At 41.0% G+C, this 19,646-nt stretch overlaps 1 protein-coding gene across 1 annotated transcript; it reads left to right on the top strand.

Moving 5' to 3' along the window:
- Positions 1–770: 770 nt before the first annotated feature.
- LOC118369866 (transmembrane protein 150A-like) lies at positions 771–12,197 on the top strand. The gene is made up of 7 exons (XM_035754638.1): positions 771–979; positions 4,092–4,139; positions 4,658–4,720; positions 5,004–5,071; positions 5,808–5,938; positions 9,537–9,714; positions 10,279–12,197. Exons 1-7 carry the CDS (start codon positions 915–917, stop codon positions 10,464–10,466), a joined length of 741 nt encoding a protein of 246 aa, XP_035610531.1. The 5' UTR covers positions 771–914; the 3' UTR covers positions 10,467–12,197.
- The last annotated feature ends 7,449 nt before the right edge of the window (positions 12,198–19,646 follow it).

The following is a 19,646-nucleotide window of genomic DNA, read 5'->3' as shown; positions in this document are numbered from 1 at the left end:
TTCCACCTCCTTTTGTGGGCAGTGAGCACATAGCCTGTCTTCTCTTGAGAGCCATGTCTGCCTACGGCAGCCTTTCTCAATAGCAAGGCTATGCTCACTGAGTCTGTACATAGTCAAAGCTTTCCTTCATTTTGGGTCAGTCACAGTGGTCAGGTATTCTGCCACCATGTACTCTCTGTTTAGGGCCAAGTAGCATTCTAGTTTGCTCTGTTTTTTGTTAATTATTTCCAATGTGTCAAGTAATATTTTATATATATATATATTTCTCATTATTTGGGGCACTGTGGGATCTGTTTGTGTTCGTGAACGGAGCACCAGGTCCGCTTCTCCAGGTTCATCTCTTTTTGATATGGAAGGTTTGGGAATCATTTCCATTTAGGTGGTTGTAGAATTTAACAGCTCTTTTCTGGATTTTGATCATTAGCGGTTATCGGCCTAATTCTGCTCTGCATGCATTATTTGGTGTTTTACATTGTACACGCATATTTTTGCATGCAGTCTCAATTTGGTGTTTGTCCCATTTTGTGACTTCTTGGTTGGTAAGCAGACCCCAGACCTCACAACCATAAAGGACAATGGGTTCTGAAAGTTCAAGTTTAAATTTAAGTTTAATCTAAGCAATGTACAGGAGAGCTCTGAACTGCCACTGGGGGAACATGAGTTTAACAGCTATGCAGCCTGTGCAGGGTGTGCTATGTAACTTAAAACAAACAGTAGGATGGCGTCAAGCGGGCCCTCCCTGTGTTTCCTCACATCTGCCCTCTGTCAGGACAAGGTGGTGCCATTTGTGTGGATGACTGACTCTGCTGAAGGAGGAATCTCACAGTGCCAGACTGAGACTGACAGTGTCTGGACCCGGAGCGTCCCCACTGTACTTCTACTGCTGCTGGTCTCTCTCACCGAACTACCAAGACATGGTCCTCTGGAGTCTACTCCCCATCTCCCTCTCCTTAGTGTCTCTCATTGGAACCTGGGTGACGTAAGTTAAACAAGAATATATCTATATTTTCTTTCTAATCTTTTATAAGACCTTAAATAACATGTACTTGAGCTACTTCACTTAGATTTGTCACATGTAAATACTGTGCAAAAGAAGAAGTACATTGTATATGCCAGTATTTTGTTTTTCCATTAATCTCATAATTCACATGGTCTCATGATTACTATAGCTAGGTTGACATCTAATTGGTGACAGATTTTCATGCGAATATTCAAAAATTTGCATAAAAACAATTGCGCATTTTCCCAATAGATACAGTTGAAGTCGGAAGTTTATATACAACTCAGCCAAATACATTTAAACTCAGTTTTTCACAATTCATGACATTTTATCCTAGTAAATATTCCCTGTCTTAGGTCAGTTAGGATCACCACTTTATTTTAAGAATGTGAAATGTCAGAATAATAGTAAAGAATTATTGATTTAAGCTTTTATTTCTTTCATCACATTCCCAGTGGTTCAGAAGTTTACATACACTCAATTAGTATTTGGTAGCATTGCCTTTAAATTGTTTAATTTGGGTCAAACGTTTCAGGTAGCCTTCCACAAGCTTCCCACAATAATTTTGGTGAATTTTGTCCCATTCCTCCTGACAGAGCTGGTGTAACAGAGTCAGGTTTGTAGGCCTCCTTGCTTGCACACACTTTTTCAGTTCTTCCCACACATTTTTTTATAGGAATGAGGTCAGGCTTTGATGGCCACTCCAATACCTTGACTTTGTTGTCCTTAAGACATTTTGCCACAACTTTGGAAGTATGCTTGGGGTTATTGTCCATTTGGAAGAGCCGTTTGCGACCAAGCTTTAACTTCCTGACTGATGTCTTAAGATGTTGCTTCAATATATCCACATAATTTTCCTCCCTCGTGATGCCATCTATTTTGTGAAGTGCACCAGCCCCTCCTGCAGCAAAGCACCCCCACAACATGATGCTGCCACCCCTGTGCTTCACGGTTGGGATGGTGTTCTTTGGCTTGCAAGCCTCCCCCTTTTTCCTCCAAACATAACAATGGTCATTATGGCCAAACAGTTCTATTTTTGTTTCATCAGACGAGGGCATTTCTCCAAAAAGTAAAATTTTTGTCCACATCGACAGTTGCAAACCGTAGTCTGGCTTTTTTATGGCGGTTTTGGAGCAGTGGCTTCTTCCTTGCTGAGCGGCCTTTCAGGTTATATCGATATAGGATTTGTTTTACTGTGGATATAGATACTTTTGTAATCATTTCCTCCAGCATCTTCACAAGGTCCTTTGCTGTTGTTCTGGGATTGATTTGCACTTTTCACACCAAAGCACGTTCATCTCTAGGAGACAGAACGCATCTTCTTCCTGAGCGGTATGACGGCTGCGTGGTCCCATGGTGTTTATACTTGCATACTATTGTTTGTACACATGAACTTGGTACTTTCAGGCATTTGGAAATTGCTCCCAAAGATGAACCAGACTTCTGGAGGTCTACAGTTTTTTTCCTGAGGTCTTGGATGATTTCTTTTGATTTTCCAATGATATCAAGCAAAGAGGCACTGAGTTTGAAGGTAGGCCTTGAAATACATCCACAGGTACACCTCCAATTGACTCAAATGATGTCAATTAGCCTATCAGAAGCTTCTAAAGCCATGACATCATTTTCTGGAATTTTCCAAGCTGTTTAAAGGCACAGTCAACAAAGTGTATGTAAACGTCTGACCCACTGGAATTGTGATACAGTGAAATAATCTTTCTGTGCACTGCACTTGTGCATGTGACATTAAAACTTGAAGGTTGGATGAAAACCTAGTTAGTGTGGGAAAACTGTGTTTAAAAAAAAATGTTTCTTATAAAATCACCTTCATGGTGATACTGCCACCTTCTAAGCACACAGATACTATCATGACACAAGGCGAGACCCAGATGCAGACTATCCTATTGGATTATTCAATATTGTAAGGCAAGATAATGGTCCTGGACAAACAAAAGGTCAAAACCAGTTCAGAGTTCAAAAGGTACAGAAGATCAGTCAGGCGGGAAAGTAGTCCAAAACCAGGAAGACTAGCAAAAGGAGAACTGGAAAACACACTGGTTGACTTGACAAACATACAAGACGAACTGGCACAGAGCAACAGGAAACACAGGGATAAATACACTGGGGAAAATAAGCGACACCTGGAGGGGGTGGAGACAATCACAAGGACAGGTGAAACGGATTAGGGTGTGACAGATGTGTGAATATTAAAACCAGGAAGTGATTGTTGTTCTAGTGATTCCAATATAAATGTCGTAACCTCATTAAGATTTGTTGAAATTGTTGTGAAAATACCCTTAGACCACTTGCATGTGACAAACAGAACTTTACAGAAAGAACATTTAGGATACCTGTAGAGTCAGAGCCACCACCTTAGAGCCCACCTCACAACGTGCAAAACATAAACCAATCGTTTCACTTCCTACATTGTGAGACATGATTTAACCTTCATTATAACCTGGGTGGTTCATTCGAGGCGTGAATGCTGATTAGCTAACACCTATGGTATATCATACCATATACCACGTGTATGACAAAGCATTTATTTTTACTGCTCTAATTATGTTGGTAACCAATTTATTATAGCAATAAGGCACCTCGGGGGTTTGTGGTATATGTCCAATATACCACGGCTAAGGGCTGTTCTAGGCACTCCGTGTTGGGTTGGCTTAAGAGCAGACCTTAGCCGTGGTATATTGGTCATATACCACACCTCCTCGGGCCTTATTGCTTAATAGTCACTGCACAGTTCTGTCTATTGTTACTAGATGTGCAGCATAAAGGAAAAGGTTCTATTCGTTCATGTAGAGACATTTGATTCAACCTTTGTTTGTCCTCAGAGGGCACAGTACAGTCTGGTACTTTCTTATTGACACTGCTTGACTGCCTGTAAAGGCTTTCACATATATGGATATGAGTGGCTTTGTAACAGGGCTGCTAATAATATTCTAACCACGTACATCTGTGTACTTTTGCTTAGTCACCCACATCAGTTCCTGGTTACTTATTGATCCTCAAGGTATTCAGTGTTCATTAATGGCAGCGTATTTTATATCATATTATACATTGAAAAACCATATATTTGTTGTTTCAGGTATGGCCTGGCGTACAGCTATGACCATGTGTGTTCCCTCAACAACTGGTACGTTGTGTTCTGTTTGTGAGATTTCCAACAGACCATTGTGATTGGTTCTTTCAGCCAATTCCATATCAATGAAATACATTGTTTTAATGTAACACAAGCATACAGATGTAGGATCTTAATTTGATTACCTTGTTGCAGGAGAACTTTCCTGCAGTGCAGGAAATGATTAACATGTAGTGTATGTAGTAATATTTCACATTTACTGTTGCTGCAGGATTATTTTCCTGCTGTAGCAAACTGGCTCAAATTAAGATCCTATACATCCGTATTTCTAAAGCAGCATTGTTCAACCCTAGTCCTGGAGATCCACAGGGTATGCAGTCTATTTGTTTTAGCCTAGCACCAACACACCTGATTAAAACAAATCATCAACTTAATTAGTTGAATCAGATGTGTTGCTGCTATTGGGCTGTAACAAAAGCTTGAATGCCACACCCTGTCCCCTCCAGGACCAGGGTTGAAGACCACCATAGATAAAGAGAAGGTCTGTAAACATGATTATTTTCTGTTTTCAGGGCCCCTGGGAACCACTGCAGAGACAATACATCAATAGCTTGTTGTCAAGTCCCAACCATAAGGTAACCAGATACTACTATATCAGGTTAGGGTCAACTAACACTATTTCATCTCATTCAGTTCAGAAAATGAAATTAAAATTGGACCTCCATTTTGAAGATTGCGAATTTACTGAGTTCACATGGAATTTTAAATTGACTTATAATTTGTTCAATTCAACTCTGTTCAATTCACGTCAGAACATGTAGAATCTTCTCTGTCATCTTAATATTATTGTCACTGGGTAATTTCAGTATGATGTGAAATAATGGTGTCTTACACATGTTTTGGTCTTGTGTTCTGCAGCTCGAGTGGAACAAGCTTACCAGAAAGCTCATTGTTCACAGCCACCTTTAATGCTGGCTCATTTCTGTGTAAGTTTGTAGTTGTACAGTTTGCTCACCCTACAGTATACATCCACAGGTCATACTGGATCTCAATGCACTCTGCAGATGTCTATACTGATACAAAGATTATAGTATTAGAGTATTTGCTCATAATGTACTTAATGTTATTTTACCTCAAGGTCACCCTTAAAACGGTTTGGTATGTCAGATTTCTTATCGAACGTGTTTGTCCTGCTGAGGAAACATCTACCAAGTTTTAACGAGTTGATTGTAATTAAACGACACAACAATAACAACCATACAGTCACATTGTTTTAGATCAGATGTGTTATTGCACCTAATGTATATACATGTAATAATCATCTTATGAACATTTGATCAATTACCCTATGTTATAGATGCATTATAATAACCAATTACCCTATGTTATAGATGCATTATAATAACCAATTACCCTATGTTATAGATGCATTATAATAACCAATTACCCTATGTTATAGATGCATTATAATAACCAATTACCCTATGTTATAGATGCATTATAATAACCAATTACCCTATGTTATAGATGCATTATAATAACCAATTACCCTATGTTATAGATGCATTATAATAACCAATTACCCTATGTTATAGATGCATTATAATAACCAATTACCCTATGTTATAGATGCATTATAATAACCAATTACCCTATGTTATAGATACATTATAATAACCAATTACCCTATGTTATAGATGCATTATAATAACCATTTTTTAGTCATGGTGTTCTGTATCTTCCACCATGCTCACATCTTGGAGAGGAACAGTGTCCACTCCATGCTCAGTAGAATCGCCCTGGTGTTTGGTGGAGTGGCGGCTGTAGGGGCCTTTGTGGCTGGGAACTGCAACGTAAGTACTTTCTGCACATATAGTGTAGATTCATCCTTACTCAGGGTGTCATGCAATTCACTATAAGTATGTGTTTAAAGAAAAAACAAGGGTGTATAGTACACGATACTGCAAAAATGAATTCTGCTTGTAGACAGCGACATCGAGCAAGTAAAGTCTCTGACACAGAGGCCCCTCAGGATGTTTGTTGTCATTGTCGACAGGGCGAGAGTGGGTGAAGTGTAAGGACAAACGTAGTAGTCTGGCACGCAAGGTTAGACCGAACTTCACATGTATTAAAAAATCTTTTAAATCCAGGAGTATACTTAATATCTAGGTTAGAGAAAGACACAAAGGTCTATCAAGTTTAAAGTGGACTTCGAACTGACACTCTACTGACACTGACAAAGCACGTTAAAAATATCTCCTGAGTTGCGGTTCAATTAAATCTTGAATTGTGAACAAAGAGAGGAGTGGCAGTAAAGCAAACAAACACCCATGACACAATTGGTTGGTTTGTTAGTGTGTGCAGACATACCTACGGATGGCCAAACATCAGTGGAAAGTACAATAGAAAAATAGACATGTCAATGTGTACCTTTTTGACATTATTTCATAGATGTAGACAGATAATTCACGTTTGAATTATTTCAAGTTTGTCAGATGTATTCTTCAGAAGATCATGCACAGTCTATTGTCTCTTCTTTAGCAAAGGTACTGGTAACAGCCCAGCTCGCACATTTGGTTCCTTGGAATTGGTGGGAACGTATGTTTTTGGTTTCACATTGGTTATGTGAATGAAGCTATATGTATGTTTCTATATGTTTCTTGACCTGTAAAATTGAACTAAAAAAAAAAAATATTCTGAGAACATTTATTTTTAGGTTGCAGGGAGGTTCTGAGAACGTTTTCCTAGGGGTAGCAGGGTAGCCTAGTGGTTAGAGCGTTGGACTAGTAACCGGAAGGTTGTGAGTTCAAACCCCAGAGCTGACCAGGTACAAATCTGTCGTTCTGCCCCTGAACAGGCAGTTAACCCACTGTTCCCAGGCCGTCATTGAAAATAAGAATGTGTTCTTAACTGACTTGCCTGGTTAAATAAAGGTAAAAAGAAAAAAAAAATGCTCTGAGAACTGAAATTATAGGTGATTTGGAGTTTAAAAAAAATAAATTCCTTAAAACATTCAATGAATGTTGTAATAAGACTTTTACTAACACTGTCAGCTTATTTGGGGGTTAACTTTGTTGAACTCCAAGCACAGATAGGACACATGGAAATGAATTTCCTCTGGAATTAATCATGCAAAAACATCTATTTTTGTATTGTGACACAGCATCAGTGAGATTCAAACCTATTGTATTGAAATTCAAACAGAATAACCTTGTTTCTTAACATTGTCTGAACTATTTGAGAACATTCCCAATGTGACTGGACTGTTCAAACACTGACTCACATTTCAATCGACTGTTGCTGTACTAATAACTTATATTAGCCATCTTACCCACTGCTAGGTCAACACTGTCAGATGAACAACCGTTGCAAAACAAATCTCGCCAGCGTTAGCATTTGCAGGTAGCCTCCGTCGCTTCCTGATTCCCAGAAGAAACCTGCCTAGCGGTTTTTTGTATTGTGACACAGCATCAGTGAGATTCAAACCTATTGTATTGAAATTCGAACAGAATAACCTTGTTTCTTAACATTGTCTGAACTATTTGAGAACATTCCCAATGTCAAACCAGTTGGGTAACGTTCCTAGAATATTACCTAGAATATTACCTAGAATTATTAATATTACCGACAGTGAAATTAAATGGCACTATGTGTGAACTTTTAGGAAACATTCTGTTAGAGTAATAAAATACCAAACCAATAATGTATTTTTTTTGTCAAGTTCCTTCAATGTGTTGAATGTTCCAAAGCCAAGCAACCATCCTGCACCATTCTCAGAAAGTTGTGGGAAGGTTGTATGTAAAATAATCATAGGACAACCACACTCTCACCAAGCTCTAAGAAACATATGGTTCTCAGAACGTTATGTGCTAGCTGGGAAGGTATTTTCTCTGGCTCAGATTTAGATTACAGCTAGCTGGAAGGTATTTTCTCTGGCTCAGATTTAGATTACAGCCAGCTGGAAGGTATTTTCTCTGGCTCAGGCTTAGATTACAGCTAGCTGGAAGGTATTTTCTCTGGCTCAGACTTAGATTACAGCTAGCTGGAAGGTATTTTCTCTGGCTCAGATTTAGATTACAGCCAGCTGGAAGGTATTTTCTCTGGCTCAGGCTTAGATTACAGCTAGCTGGAAGGTATTTTCTCTGGCTCAGACTTAGATTACAGCTAGCTGGAAGGTATTTTCTCTGGCTCAGACTTAGATTACAGCCAGCTGGAAGGTATTTTCTCTGGCTCAGATTTAGATTACAGCTAGCTGGAAGGTATTTTCTCTGGCTCAGATTTAGATTACAGCTAGCTGGAAGGTATTTTCTCTGGCTCAGACTTAGATTACAGCCAGCTGGAAGGTATTTTCTCTGGCTCAGGCTTAGATTACAGCTAGCTGGAAGGTATTTTCTCTGGCTCAGACTTAGATTACAGCTAGCTGGAAGGTATTTTCTCTGGCTCAGACTTAGATTACAGCTAGCTGGAAGGTATTTTATCTGGCTCAGACTTAGATTACAGCCAGCTGGAAGGTATTTTCTCTGGCTCAGATTTAGATTACAGCTAGCTGGAAGGTATTTTCTCTGGCTCAGACTTAGATTACAGCCAGCTGGAAGGTATTTTCTCTGGCTCAGATTTAGATTACAGCTAGCTGGAAGGTATTTTCTCTGGCTCAGACTTAGATTACAGCCAGCTGGAAGGTATTTTCTCTGGCTCAGACTTAGATTACAGCTAGCTGGAAGGTATTTTCTCTGGCTCAGACTTAGATTACAGCTAGCTGGAAGGTATTTTCTATGTGGCTCAGACTTAGATTACAGCTAGCTGGAAGGTATTTTCTCTGTGGCTCAGACTTAGATTACAGCTAGCTGGAAGGTATTTTCTCTGGCTCAGACTTAGATTACAGCTAGCTGGAAGGTATTTTCTCTGGCTCAGACTTAGATTACAGCCAGCTGGAAGGTATTTTCTCTGTGGCTCAGACTTAGATTACAGCTAGCTGGAAGGTATTTTCTCTGGCTCAGACTTAGATTACAGCTAGCTGGAAGGTATTTTCTCTGGCTCAGACTTAGATTACAGCTAGCTGGAAGGTATTTTCTATGTGGCTCAGACTTAGATTACAGCTAGCTGGAAGGTATTTTCTCTGGCTCAGATTTACAGTGAACTGTACTCTTTTCCTCTAACAGACGTTCCCAGAAAGTTTGCCGTCATTCAAACATGTCCGACTCGGGCACATAATTCCAGTGAACTGTACTCTTCCCCTTTAGCAGAAGTTCCTAGAATGTTCTGTCACCCAAACATATACATCATTATAGAATTTTGAGTATTGTGTGACAAGTGCTTTGGCTTTGTGTTTTGCAGCTCGACTGGAACAAGTTAATTAGACTAGCTAAACGTTAACTTGTCTCAAGCCTCTCCTCTAGCCAGGGTAACTGATTACCTGATTTAAGTGTCACCTGTCTGTCCTCTCTCCTCCAGCCCGAGTACCTGAAGCTGGGCCATTACCTGGGGGCTGCGGTGAGCTTCCTGTGTATCTGTTTCTATAGTCTGCTCCTCACGGTGCTCACAAGGAAGTGTGTTCTGACCCAGATGGAGTGGTTCCTCTACCCTGCACGGGTCACCTCTACTGTGGTCCAGATCATTGTCACCATTGGCTGTATCCTTTCACCTGCACTTATACTACAACCAAAGTCCTGAACCCAGACTCTTATAACCAGCAATGTTGTGGTTAAAACAAAAAGGTTGTTAAACACTGAAGTAAAGTAACTCTCTCTATACTTTGGATACATTTTTCTGGAAAAAGTGGGTAAAAAAAGGTTTGTGTTTACCCTTCACTACATAACTGCCTATAACCCCTGAACCTGTCAAATTGCTGGGTGTGCATACACTCAGGAAAATAATATGGACAACACAATGCAAGAATAGAAGTGTCCACTTCCATACAACTTCAACTTTGCAAACACTCACAGGACCTGAAAGGCCCAGTTCTAAGTAGTAGGGGATAACAACAAGATACTGGCAAGAACCTTGACAGTGAGGATGCCTATCTGTGTGTTTATCTGTTTACTGATGTGTAATGTTTTAATTACTTGCCTTCTAGAGATTGTATTTCCTTGGAACATATGTGTAGGTTCCTATAAGCATAAACTCGATGAGGGTATGCCACAACCTGTCACCCAACAACTACTGTTCCCCCCTCCTTGACCTCTGACCCCTCTAGACACCATCTTGTTTGTACAGGAGGAATACCTGTACAAGCACTCAGCTGCCGTGTTTGAGTGGATAATGAGTGTCAACCTGGAGCTGTTTGAGCTCAGCTTTGCTGTGGAGTTCTGTTTTTTCTCCTCCTCCATGTTGTCCACGCTGCTGGTGAAAAGAGATGAGGAGAAGCCTATCCTTCTAGCCTGAGGAGAGAAGATGCTAGGCTGGCTACTGTAAGAGACACTGGGGTCTAGTTCATTAGGCATGAAATGGAAGAAACCGGTCCGAAACAGAGAGAGATTAGCTGGACTTGATTGTCATTTTAAAACATTTTGTTACGGTGTGCCTTAATGACACGACCCAGTAGTTTGCTAACTTTTCTTTGTTGTGACAGATCTAAAGCTTGTGGAATTGGACCATCCAAGTAAAGGGAACAATTGTTTGTAACCAGGACCCAGTCTGGCTGCGATCAAAAACGACTCTGAATTGGCCACGACCCACCGTTTGGGAAACACTGACGTAGGGGCATCATGAGGATAATATATCTGACCTTTGACGTTGCTCCCGGACCAACTCTCATTTTTGAGGATTATTTATTTATTCTATTTTTTTTTTATCAGGGCTGACATAGTTCTTATGCAGCCCCTAAAGAAAAACAGAAAGAGGAGTTCTTACTGTCACACCAAATCAATGTACTTCGTATTGGGGAGTACTTCTGGATGCTTTCAAAAGGGAAAACTTGATCCTACAATCTTCATAGCCACTGATGAACCAATACCAGAATACCTCAGCATTTGAGTAGTAGTCACTGTAAGCACTCGTCACTATTTCTGTTCCTAGGTCCTGAATTGATCAAAGTGACATTTATCATTTGATGGGCCATGGAGAATGTTCAATGATGTTTGTTAGCTATTTTTTCAATATGTTGTCTATATGTGTAAAACATGACATCTTGGTGGCATTACTGTGCTATTGAAGTATACTAGTTAACAACAACATAATTACTTGTTGTATAAAAATGTAATTGTCTGCCAAGTAAAGTATTGAAGGGTAATGTTGCGACGGATTCTAAGCCCAATAATCTCTTCTGACAGCCTTAACATTAAACAGATGATCAAGTAGCTGATTTGTTTCTGGGTGGCGAGAAGAGAAGCCAGTGGTGATTGTAAACCTGCGATACAACAGGTGGTGTAGTGTGAAGGAGGCAGGTGTGGCGGTTGATTAATGAACAGCCATCTTTGTATTTGTGATAGATCATTCTGAAAAGCTTTCTGGTGGCAGAACAGTTGGTTGTACTACTGCATTCCTGTCAGATGAGAGAAGAACCAGAACATAAGCAATCATTTATCCAGAAACAATGTAACTGAACATTTTATGAACAGAACAAATTTCTTAGCAAGGTGTCATACTTTGATCCCTTCTTCTTACTTATGTATTCGGTCTCCTCTTCTACAGTGTTCCTAATCAGGGCTTTTGTGTAATGATGATTGACTTTTACAACAACAACATATCATGGACTACATGGTGGTCCTACATGTGGTCCTTCTGTAGCTCAGTTGGTAGAGCATGGCGCTTGTAACGCCAGGGTAGTGGGTTCGATCCCCGGGACCACCCATACGTAGAATGTATGCACACATGACTAAGTCGCTTTGGATAAAAGCGTCTGCTAAATGGCATATATATATATATATACATGGTTACATTTTAACAACGTGGTACAGCTTTATTTTTGTAAGATAAAGAAAAAGTGACAAACTGACTATCACCAAGATTAAAAATTGACAAAAGCAATCCCCACTGGGTACACACTGGTTGAACCAATGTGGAATTGATGTCTGTGATCAGTGGGTTAATTCAGTATGAAAATAAGGCTAGAAATATCCCAAGAAATGTAATTTGCCAAGCATAATTAAATAATCAAATGTGTGTAAGATCAAATTTGTATTTGCGATTCCTCTGCGGTACTGTCCCTTGACATTAGATCTGACAAGATCTGGTCATCACAAGCCACTGCATCTCAGTGCAAGAGGTGTCACTATAGTACTTGGTTCGCATCCAGGGTGTATCACATCCGGCCATGATTGGAGTCCCATAGGGCGGCGCACAATTGGCCCAGCGTCGTCTGGGTTTGACCGGAGTAGGCCACCATTGTAAATAAGTTTTTGTTCTAAACTGACTTGCCTCGTTAAATAAAGGTTAAATAAAAAATAAAAAATCCTTTCAAGGGATATTTGGGGATTTTGCCATTGAGGCACTTTCTCTACTTCCCCAGAGTCAGATGAACTCATGAATACAATTTTTATGTCTCTGTATCCAGTATGAAGGAAGTCAGAAGTAGTTTTGCGAGCCAACGCTAACTAGCGTTAGAGCAATGGCTGGAAGTCTATGGGTATCATAGACGTCCAGCATTAGCACAACTACCTCTACCTTCATACTGGACACAGAGACATAAAAATGGTATTCACGAGTTCATCTGACTCTGGGGAAGTAGATCTCGGGCATCATTGCCAAATACCAAAGTATATCCTTCCAGCTGACATATCACAACCTGGTCTGAGAGCATTTCGTATTATTCTGTACGAGATACTTAATTTGTTACATTTCGTATGGTATGTATTACTATGTGAATGTCCATCACACAATTTGTATATGTTATGAATTACAATTGCAAAAAGGGTCAGGGTTAGCTAACAAGCTAAGTAGTTGAAAAGTTCCTAAAATACTTAAGTTGTCCGTGAGGAGATCCCAACTCGATACTATTATCTTTGACTCCAAAACTAACAAAACAAAAGCAAAAAAACGTAATTATTTCTAATTGGGTTTTCAAGCTTATGAATCTGGTGGGAGATTGACTTTATCATTTTAAAGGTAGACTCAACAAGATCAGTACCGCAGATAATGGGCGTGTTTGAGTGGTAAGGCTCAAGCAACCAACTGTAGGCAAAAGTCAGAGTGAAGTCGGGGGAGGTGCATATGCGACAGCAAAAAGTCAGACACCAAAGTGGTTTTCCAACAGCAAGGCTCAGATCAACATGACAGTGTTGCCATTGTTTATGAAAAGGTTTTCTTGATAATATACTGTTCATGTACCTAACCCCCATATCAACTCCTCACAAACTGAAATCATAATATATTTATATTATCTGTGTACACATTGTACATCAATCAGTGAGAGAGAGCCTCAAATATCAAATGTATTTGTATATATCCACTTTAATCATGCATATATCCACTTTAAACAAAACACCCTAATGATTGCAGTCAACGTGTAGGTGTAAAGGATGTAATGCTGCTTGCTTAGAGAGTAACACTTCCTACTGAGTCGGCTCACGCCATGGTTAGAACCCAGGACCTCTGCCTTGCAAGCACACGTGACAGCCCTCCGGAAATGTCTTACCAGTTGTCGCCATGTGAAAAGCTAGCTATTGGCTGGTGTAAGTGGGGACACTTCAGGCATAGGGGTATTTTTAACACATCCCTATGTGATACATACAGATGAAGTCGGACGTTTACATACACTTAGGTTGGAGTCATTAAAACTCGTTTTTCAACCACTCCACAAATTTCTTGTTAACAAACTATAGTTTTGGCAAGTCGGTTAGGACATCTACTTTGTGCATGACACAAGTAATATTTCCAACAATTGTTTACAGACAGATTATTTCACTTATAATTCACTGTATCACATTTCCAGTGGGTCAGACGTTTACATACACTAAGTTGACTGTGCCTTTAAACAGCTTGGAAAATTCTAGAAAATTCTGTCATGGCTTTAGAAGCTTCTGATAGGCTAATTGCCATCATTTGAGTCAAGTGGAGGTGTACCTGTGGATGTATTTCAAGGCCTACCTTCAAACTCAGTGCCTCTTTGCTTGACATCATGGGAAAATAAAAAAAAAATCAGCCAAGACCTCAGGAAATAAAATGTAGACCTCCACAAGTCTGGTTCATGCTTGGGAGCAATTTCCAAACGCCTGAAGTACCACGTTCATCTGTACAAACAATTGTAAGAAAGTATAAACACCATGGGACCAGCCGTCATACCGCTCAGTGAGGAGACGTGTTCTGTCTCCAAGAGATGAACGTACTTTGGTGCGAAAAGGACCAAATCAATCCCAAAACAACAGCAAATCTATATCCACATTAAAACAAGTCCTATATCGACATAATCTGAAAGGCCGCTCAGCAAGGGAGAAGCCACTGCTCCAAAACTGTATAAAAAAGCCAGACTACGGTTTGCAACTGCACATGGGGACAAAGATCGTACTTTTTGGAGAAATGTCCTCTGGTCTGATGAAACAAAAATAGAACTGTTTGGCCATAATGACCATCGTTATGTTTGGAGGAAAAAGGGGGAAGCTTGCAAGCCGAAGAACACCATCCCAACTGTGAAGCACGGGGGTGGCAGCATCATGTTGTGGGGGTGCTTTGCTGCAGGAGGGACTGGTGCACTTCGCAAAATAGATGGCATCATGTGGCAGGAAAATTATGTGGATATATTGAAGCAACATCTCAAGACATCAGTCAGGAAGTTAAAGCTTGGTCGCAAATGGGTCTTCCAAATAGACAATGACCACAAGCATACTTCCAAAGTTGTGGCAAAATGGCTTAAGGACAACAAAGTCAAGATATTGGAGTGGCCATCACAAAGCCCTGACCTCAATCTGAGCAAAGAGGCCTACAAACCTGACTCAGTTACACTAGCTCTGTCAGGAGGAATGGGACAACATTCACCTAACTTATTGTGGAAGGCTACCCGAAACGTTTGACCCAAGTTAAACTATTTAAAGGCAATTCTACCAAATGCTAATTGAGTGTATGTAAACTTCTGACCCACGTGGAATGTGATGAAAGAAATAAAGGCTGAAATAAATCATTATCTCTGCTATTATCCTGACATTTCACATTCTTAAAATAAAGTGGTGAACCTAACTGACCTAAGACAGGGAATTTTTACTAGGATTAAATGTCAGGAATTATGAAAAACTGAGTTTAAATGTATTTTGCTAAGGTGTATGTAAACTTCCGACTTCAACTGTAGGCACCTGTCTGACTATTTTTATCCCCAGAATGCACCACACTTTGAAAGGTGGTGACCAACTTGACAAAAGTGATCTGCTCAAACTCACCCACTGAGATGAGTATGATGCATGGCTTTTCTCTCACACTGTCACAAAGAGTATTGGATCATTTGCACAAGTGCGCTTCACACTGCTACGTGGTAGCTACAGGACCAAAACAGAGGAGAAGTTGAGCATCACGCTTCAATGTTCCTGGTTGTTGAGGAAATTGACCCACTACTACTAATGTTTAATTTGTGCATCTACATCATCTCACAGTCTACCTTTAAACCTAACCTATAACATGACCCATATCCTTATGCATTACTTCCCCACAGTGGCAAGAGGTGACATCTCAAAAACACATAAATGGCTCCTAGCATCCCAGTTCTACTTTCTGTCCGGAACACTAAAACTAAATAATATAAAAATGTATTGATTTTTTAAATCAAACTTAAACAAAATAAAAATGAGTAAAGTGAATATCGAAAACTAACAAACTAAACTGAAATGTAAAAAAAATTGAAATAAAAACATATAAAAAAAACTATACCATTGGTTTCCACATCAACACACCTCAGCCAGGGTCTGACCTATTTATGTCATGCTTCAAAAGACCAAGTACCCTGTTAATCTAATCAAATCACATTTTATTGGTCATATTTGTTCAGCAGATGTTATTGCAGGTGTAGCGAAATGCTTGTGCTAGGAGACAGCAGTAGTGGAAAAATAATGTGAACGATGATGAAGGCCAGTGAAGAAGATGAGTCTAGCGACTTGCTGACACAAGCCTGGTGTGTTGATTCAATATGGCATTGTCCGGATGGATGGCTTTACTAGGAGACAGTACCCTGTTAATACCTGGTGCTAGGAGACAATAGCCCTGTTAATACCTGGTGCTAGGAGACAATAGCCCTGTCAATACCTGGTGCTAGGAGACAATAGCCCTGTCAATACCTGGTGCTAGGTGACAATACCCTGTCAATACCTGGTGCTAGGAGACAGTACCCTGTTAATACCTGGTGCTAGGAGACAATACCCTGTTAATACCTGGTGCTACGAGACAGTACCCTGCTAATACCTGGTGCTAGGAGACAATACCCTGTTAAAACCTGGTGCTAGGAGATGACCCTGTTAATACCTGGTGCTACGAGACAGTACCCTGCTAATACCTGGTGCTAGGTGACAATACCCTGTCAATACCTGGTGCTAGGAGACAGTACCCTGTTAATACCTGGTGCTAGGAGACAATACCCTGTTAATACCTGGTGCTACGAGACAGTACCCTGCTAATACCTGGTGCTAGGAGACAATACCCTGTTAAAACTTGGTGCTAGGAGATGACCCTGTTAATACCTGGTGCTACGAGACAGTACCCTGCTAATACCTGGTGCTAGGAGACAATACCCTGTTAAAACCTGGTGCTAGGAGACAATACCCCGTTAAAACCTGGTGCTAGGAGACAATACCCCGTTAATACCTGGTGCTAGGAGACAATACCCTGTTAATACCTGGTGCTAGGAGACAATACCCTGTTAATACCTGGTGCTAGGAGACAATACCCTGTTAATACCTGGTGCTAGGAGACAATACCCTGTTAATACCTGGTGCTAGGAGACAATACCCTGTTAATACCTGGTGCTAGGAGACAATACCCTGTTAATATCTGGTGCTACAAGACAGTAACCTGTTAATACCTGGTGCTAGGAGACAATACCCTGTTAATACCTGGTGCTAGGAGACAATATACCTGGTGCTGTTTAATACCTGGTGCTAGGAGACAATACCCTGTTAATACCTGTGCTAGGAGACAATACCCTGTTAATACCTGGTGCTAGGAGACAAATACCTGGTGCTGTTGTTAATACCTGGTGCTAGAGACAGGTTAATACCTGGTGCTAGGAGACAATAGCCCTGTTAAAACCTGGTGCTAGGAGACAATAGCCCTGTTAATACCTGGTGCTAGGAGACAATAGCCCTGTTAATACCTGGTGCTACGAGACAATACCCTGTTAATACCTGGTGCTACGAGACAGTATTTCAAGGTCTGAGCAAGTGACGTCACCGATTGAAACGCTATTAGTGCGCACCCCGCTACCTAGCTAGCCATTTTACATTGGTTACACTAGGAGACAGTACCCTGTTAATACCTGGTGCTAGGAGACAGTACCCTGTTAATACCTGGTGCTAGGAGACAGTAACCTGTGAATACCTGGTGCTAGGAGACTACCCTGTTAATACCTGGTGCTAGGAGACAATACCTTGTTAATACATGGTGCTAGGAGACAGTAACCTGTTAATACCTGGTGCTAGGAGACAATACCCTGTTAATACCTGGTGCTAGGAGACAATACCCTGTTAATACATGGTGCTAGGAGACAGTAACCTGTTAATACCTGGTGCTAGGAGACAGTACCCTGTTAATACCTGGTGCTAGGAGACAGTACCCTGCTCATACCTGGTGCTAGGAGACAATACCCTGTTAATACCTGGTGCTAGGAGACTATACCCTGTTAATACCTGGTGCTAGGAGACAGTAACCTGTTAATACCTGGTGCTCGGAGACAATACCCTGTTAATACCTGGTGCTAGGAGACAGTAACCTGTTAATACCTGGTGCTAGGAGACAATAGCCCTGTTAATACCTGGTGCTAGGAGACAATAGCCCTGTTAATACCTGGTGCTAGGAGACAATAGCCCTGTTAATACCTGGTGCTAGGAGACAATACCCTGTTAATACCTGGTGCTACGAGACAGTATTTCAAGGTCTGAGCACAGTAACCTGTCACCGATTGAACGGTACCCTGTTAATACCTGGTGCTAGGAGACAGTACCCTGCTCATACCTGGTGCTAGGAGACAGTAACCTGTTAATACCTGGTGCTAGGAGACAATACCCTGTTAATACCTGGGGCTCGGAGACACCCTGTTAATACCTGGTGCTAGGAGACAGTAACCTGTTAATACCTGGTGCTAGGAGACAGTACCCTGTTAATACCTGGTGCTAGGAGACTATACCCTGTTAATACCTGGTGCTAGGAGACAGTAACCTGTGAATACCTGGTGCTAGGAGACCATAGCCTGTTAATACCTGGTGCTAGGAGACAATACCCTGTTAATACATGGTGCTAGGAGACAGTAACCTGTTAATACCTGGTGCTAGGAGACAGTACCCTGTTAATACCTGGTGCTAGGAGACAGTACCCTGCTCATACCTGGTGCTAGGAGACAATACCCTGTTAATACCTGGTGCTAGGAGACAATACCCTGTTAATACCTGGTGCTACGAGACAGTATTTCAAGGTCTGAGCAAGTGACGTCACCGATTGAAACGCTATTAGTGCGCACCCCGCTACCTAGCTAGCCATTTCACATTGGTTACACTAGGAGACAGTACCCTGTTAATACCTGGTGCTAGGAGACAGTAACCTGTGAATACCTGGTGCTAGGAGACAATACCTTGTTAATACATGCTGCTAGGCGACAGTAACCTGTTAATACCTGGTGCTAGGAGACCATAGCCTGTTAATACCTGGTGCTAGGAGACAATACCCTGTTAATACATGGTGCTAGGAGACAGTAACCTGTTAATACCTGGTGCTAGGAGACAGTACCCTGTTAATACCTGGTGCTAGGAGACAATACCCTGTTAATACCTGGTGCTAGGAGACAATACCCTGTTAATACCTGGTGCTAGGAGACTATACCCTGTTAATACCTGGTGCTAGGAGACAGTAACCTGTTAATACCTGGTGCTAGGAGACAGTACCCTGCTCATACCTGGTGCTAGGAGACAATACCCTGTTAATACCTGGTGCTAGGAGACAATACCCTGTTAATACCTGGTGCTAGGAGACAATACCCTGTTAATACCTGGTGCTAGGAGACTATACCCTGTTAATACCTGGTGCTAGGAGACAGTAACCTGTTAATACCTGGTGCTAGGAGACAATACCCTGTTAATACCTGGTGCTCGGAGACAATACCCTGTTAATACCTGGTGCTAGGAGACAGTAACCTGTTAATACCTGGTGCTAGGAGACAATAGCCCTGTTAATACCTGGTGCTAGGAGACAATAGCCCTGTTAATACCTGGTGCTAGGAGACAATACCCTGTTAATACATGGTGCTAGGAGACAATAGCCCTGTTAATACCTGGTGCTAGGAGACAATACCCTGTTAATACATGGTGCTAGGAGACAATAGCCCTGTTAATACCTGGTGCTAGGAGACAATACCCTGTTAATACCTGGTGCTAGAAGATATGTGTTGATGATTAAAATCTTCATTGTTTACTGATTTTGATCAGATCTGTTGTAAACAGACAA

Source organism: Oncorhynchus keta, chromosome 36 (genome assembly GCF_023373465.1).
Source record: "Oncorhynchus keta strain PuntledgeMale-10-30-2019 chromosome 36, Oket_V2, whole genome shotgun sequence".
Classification (NCBI taxonomy): Eukaryota; Metazoa; Chordata; class Actinopteri; order Salmoniformes; family Salmonidae; genus Oncorhynchus; species Oncorhynchus keta.
This window is presented reverse-complemented; position numbering and strand designations above follow the sequence as displayed.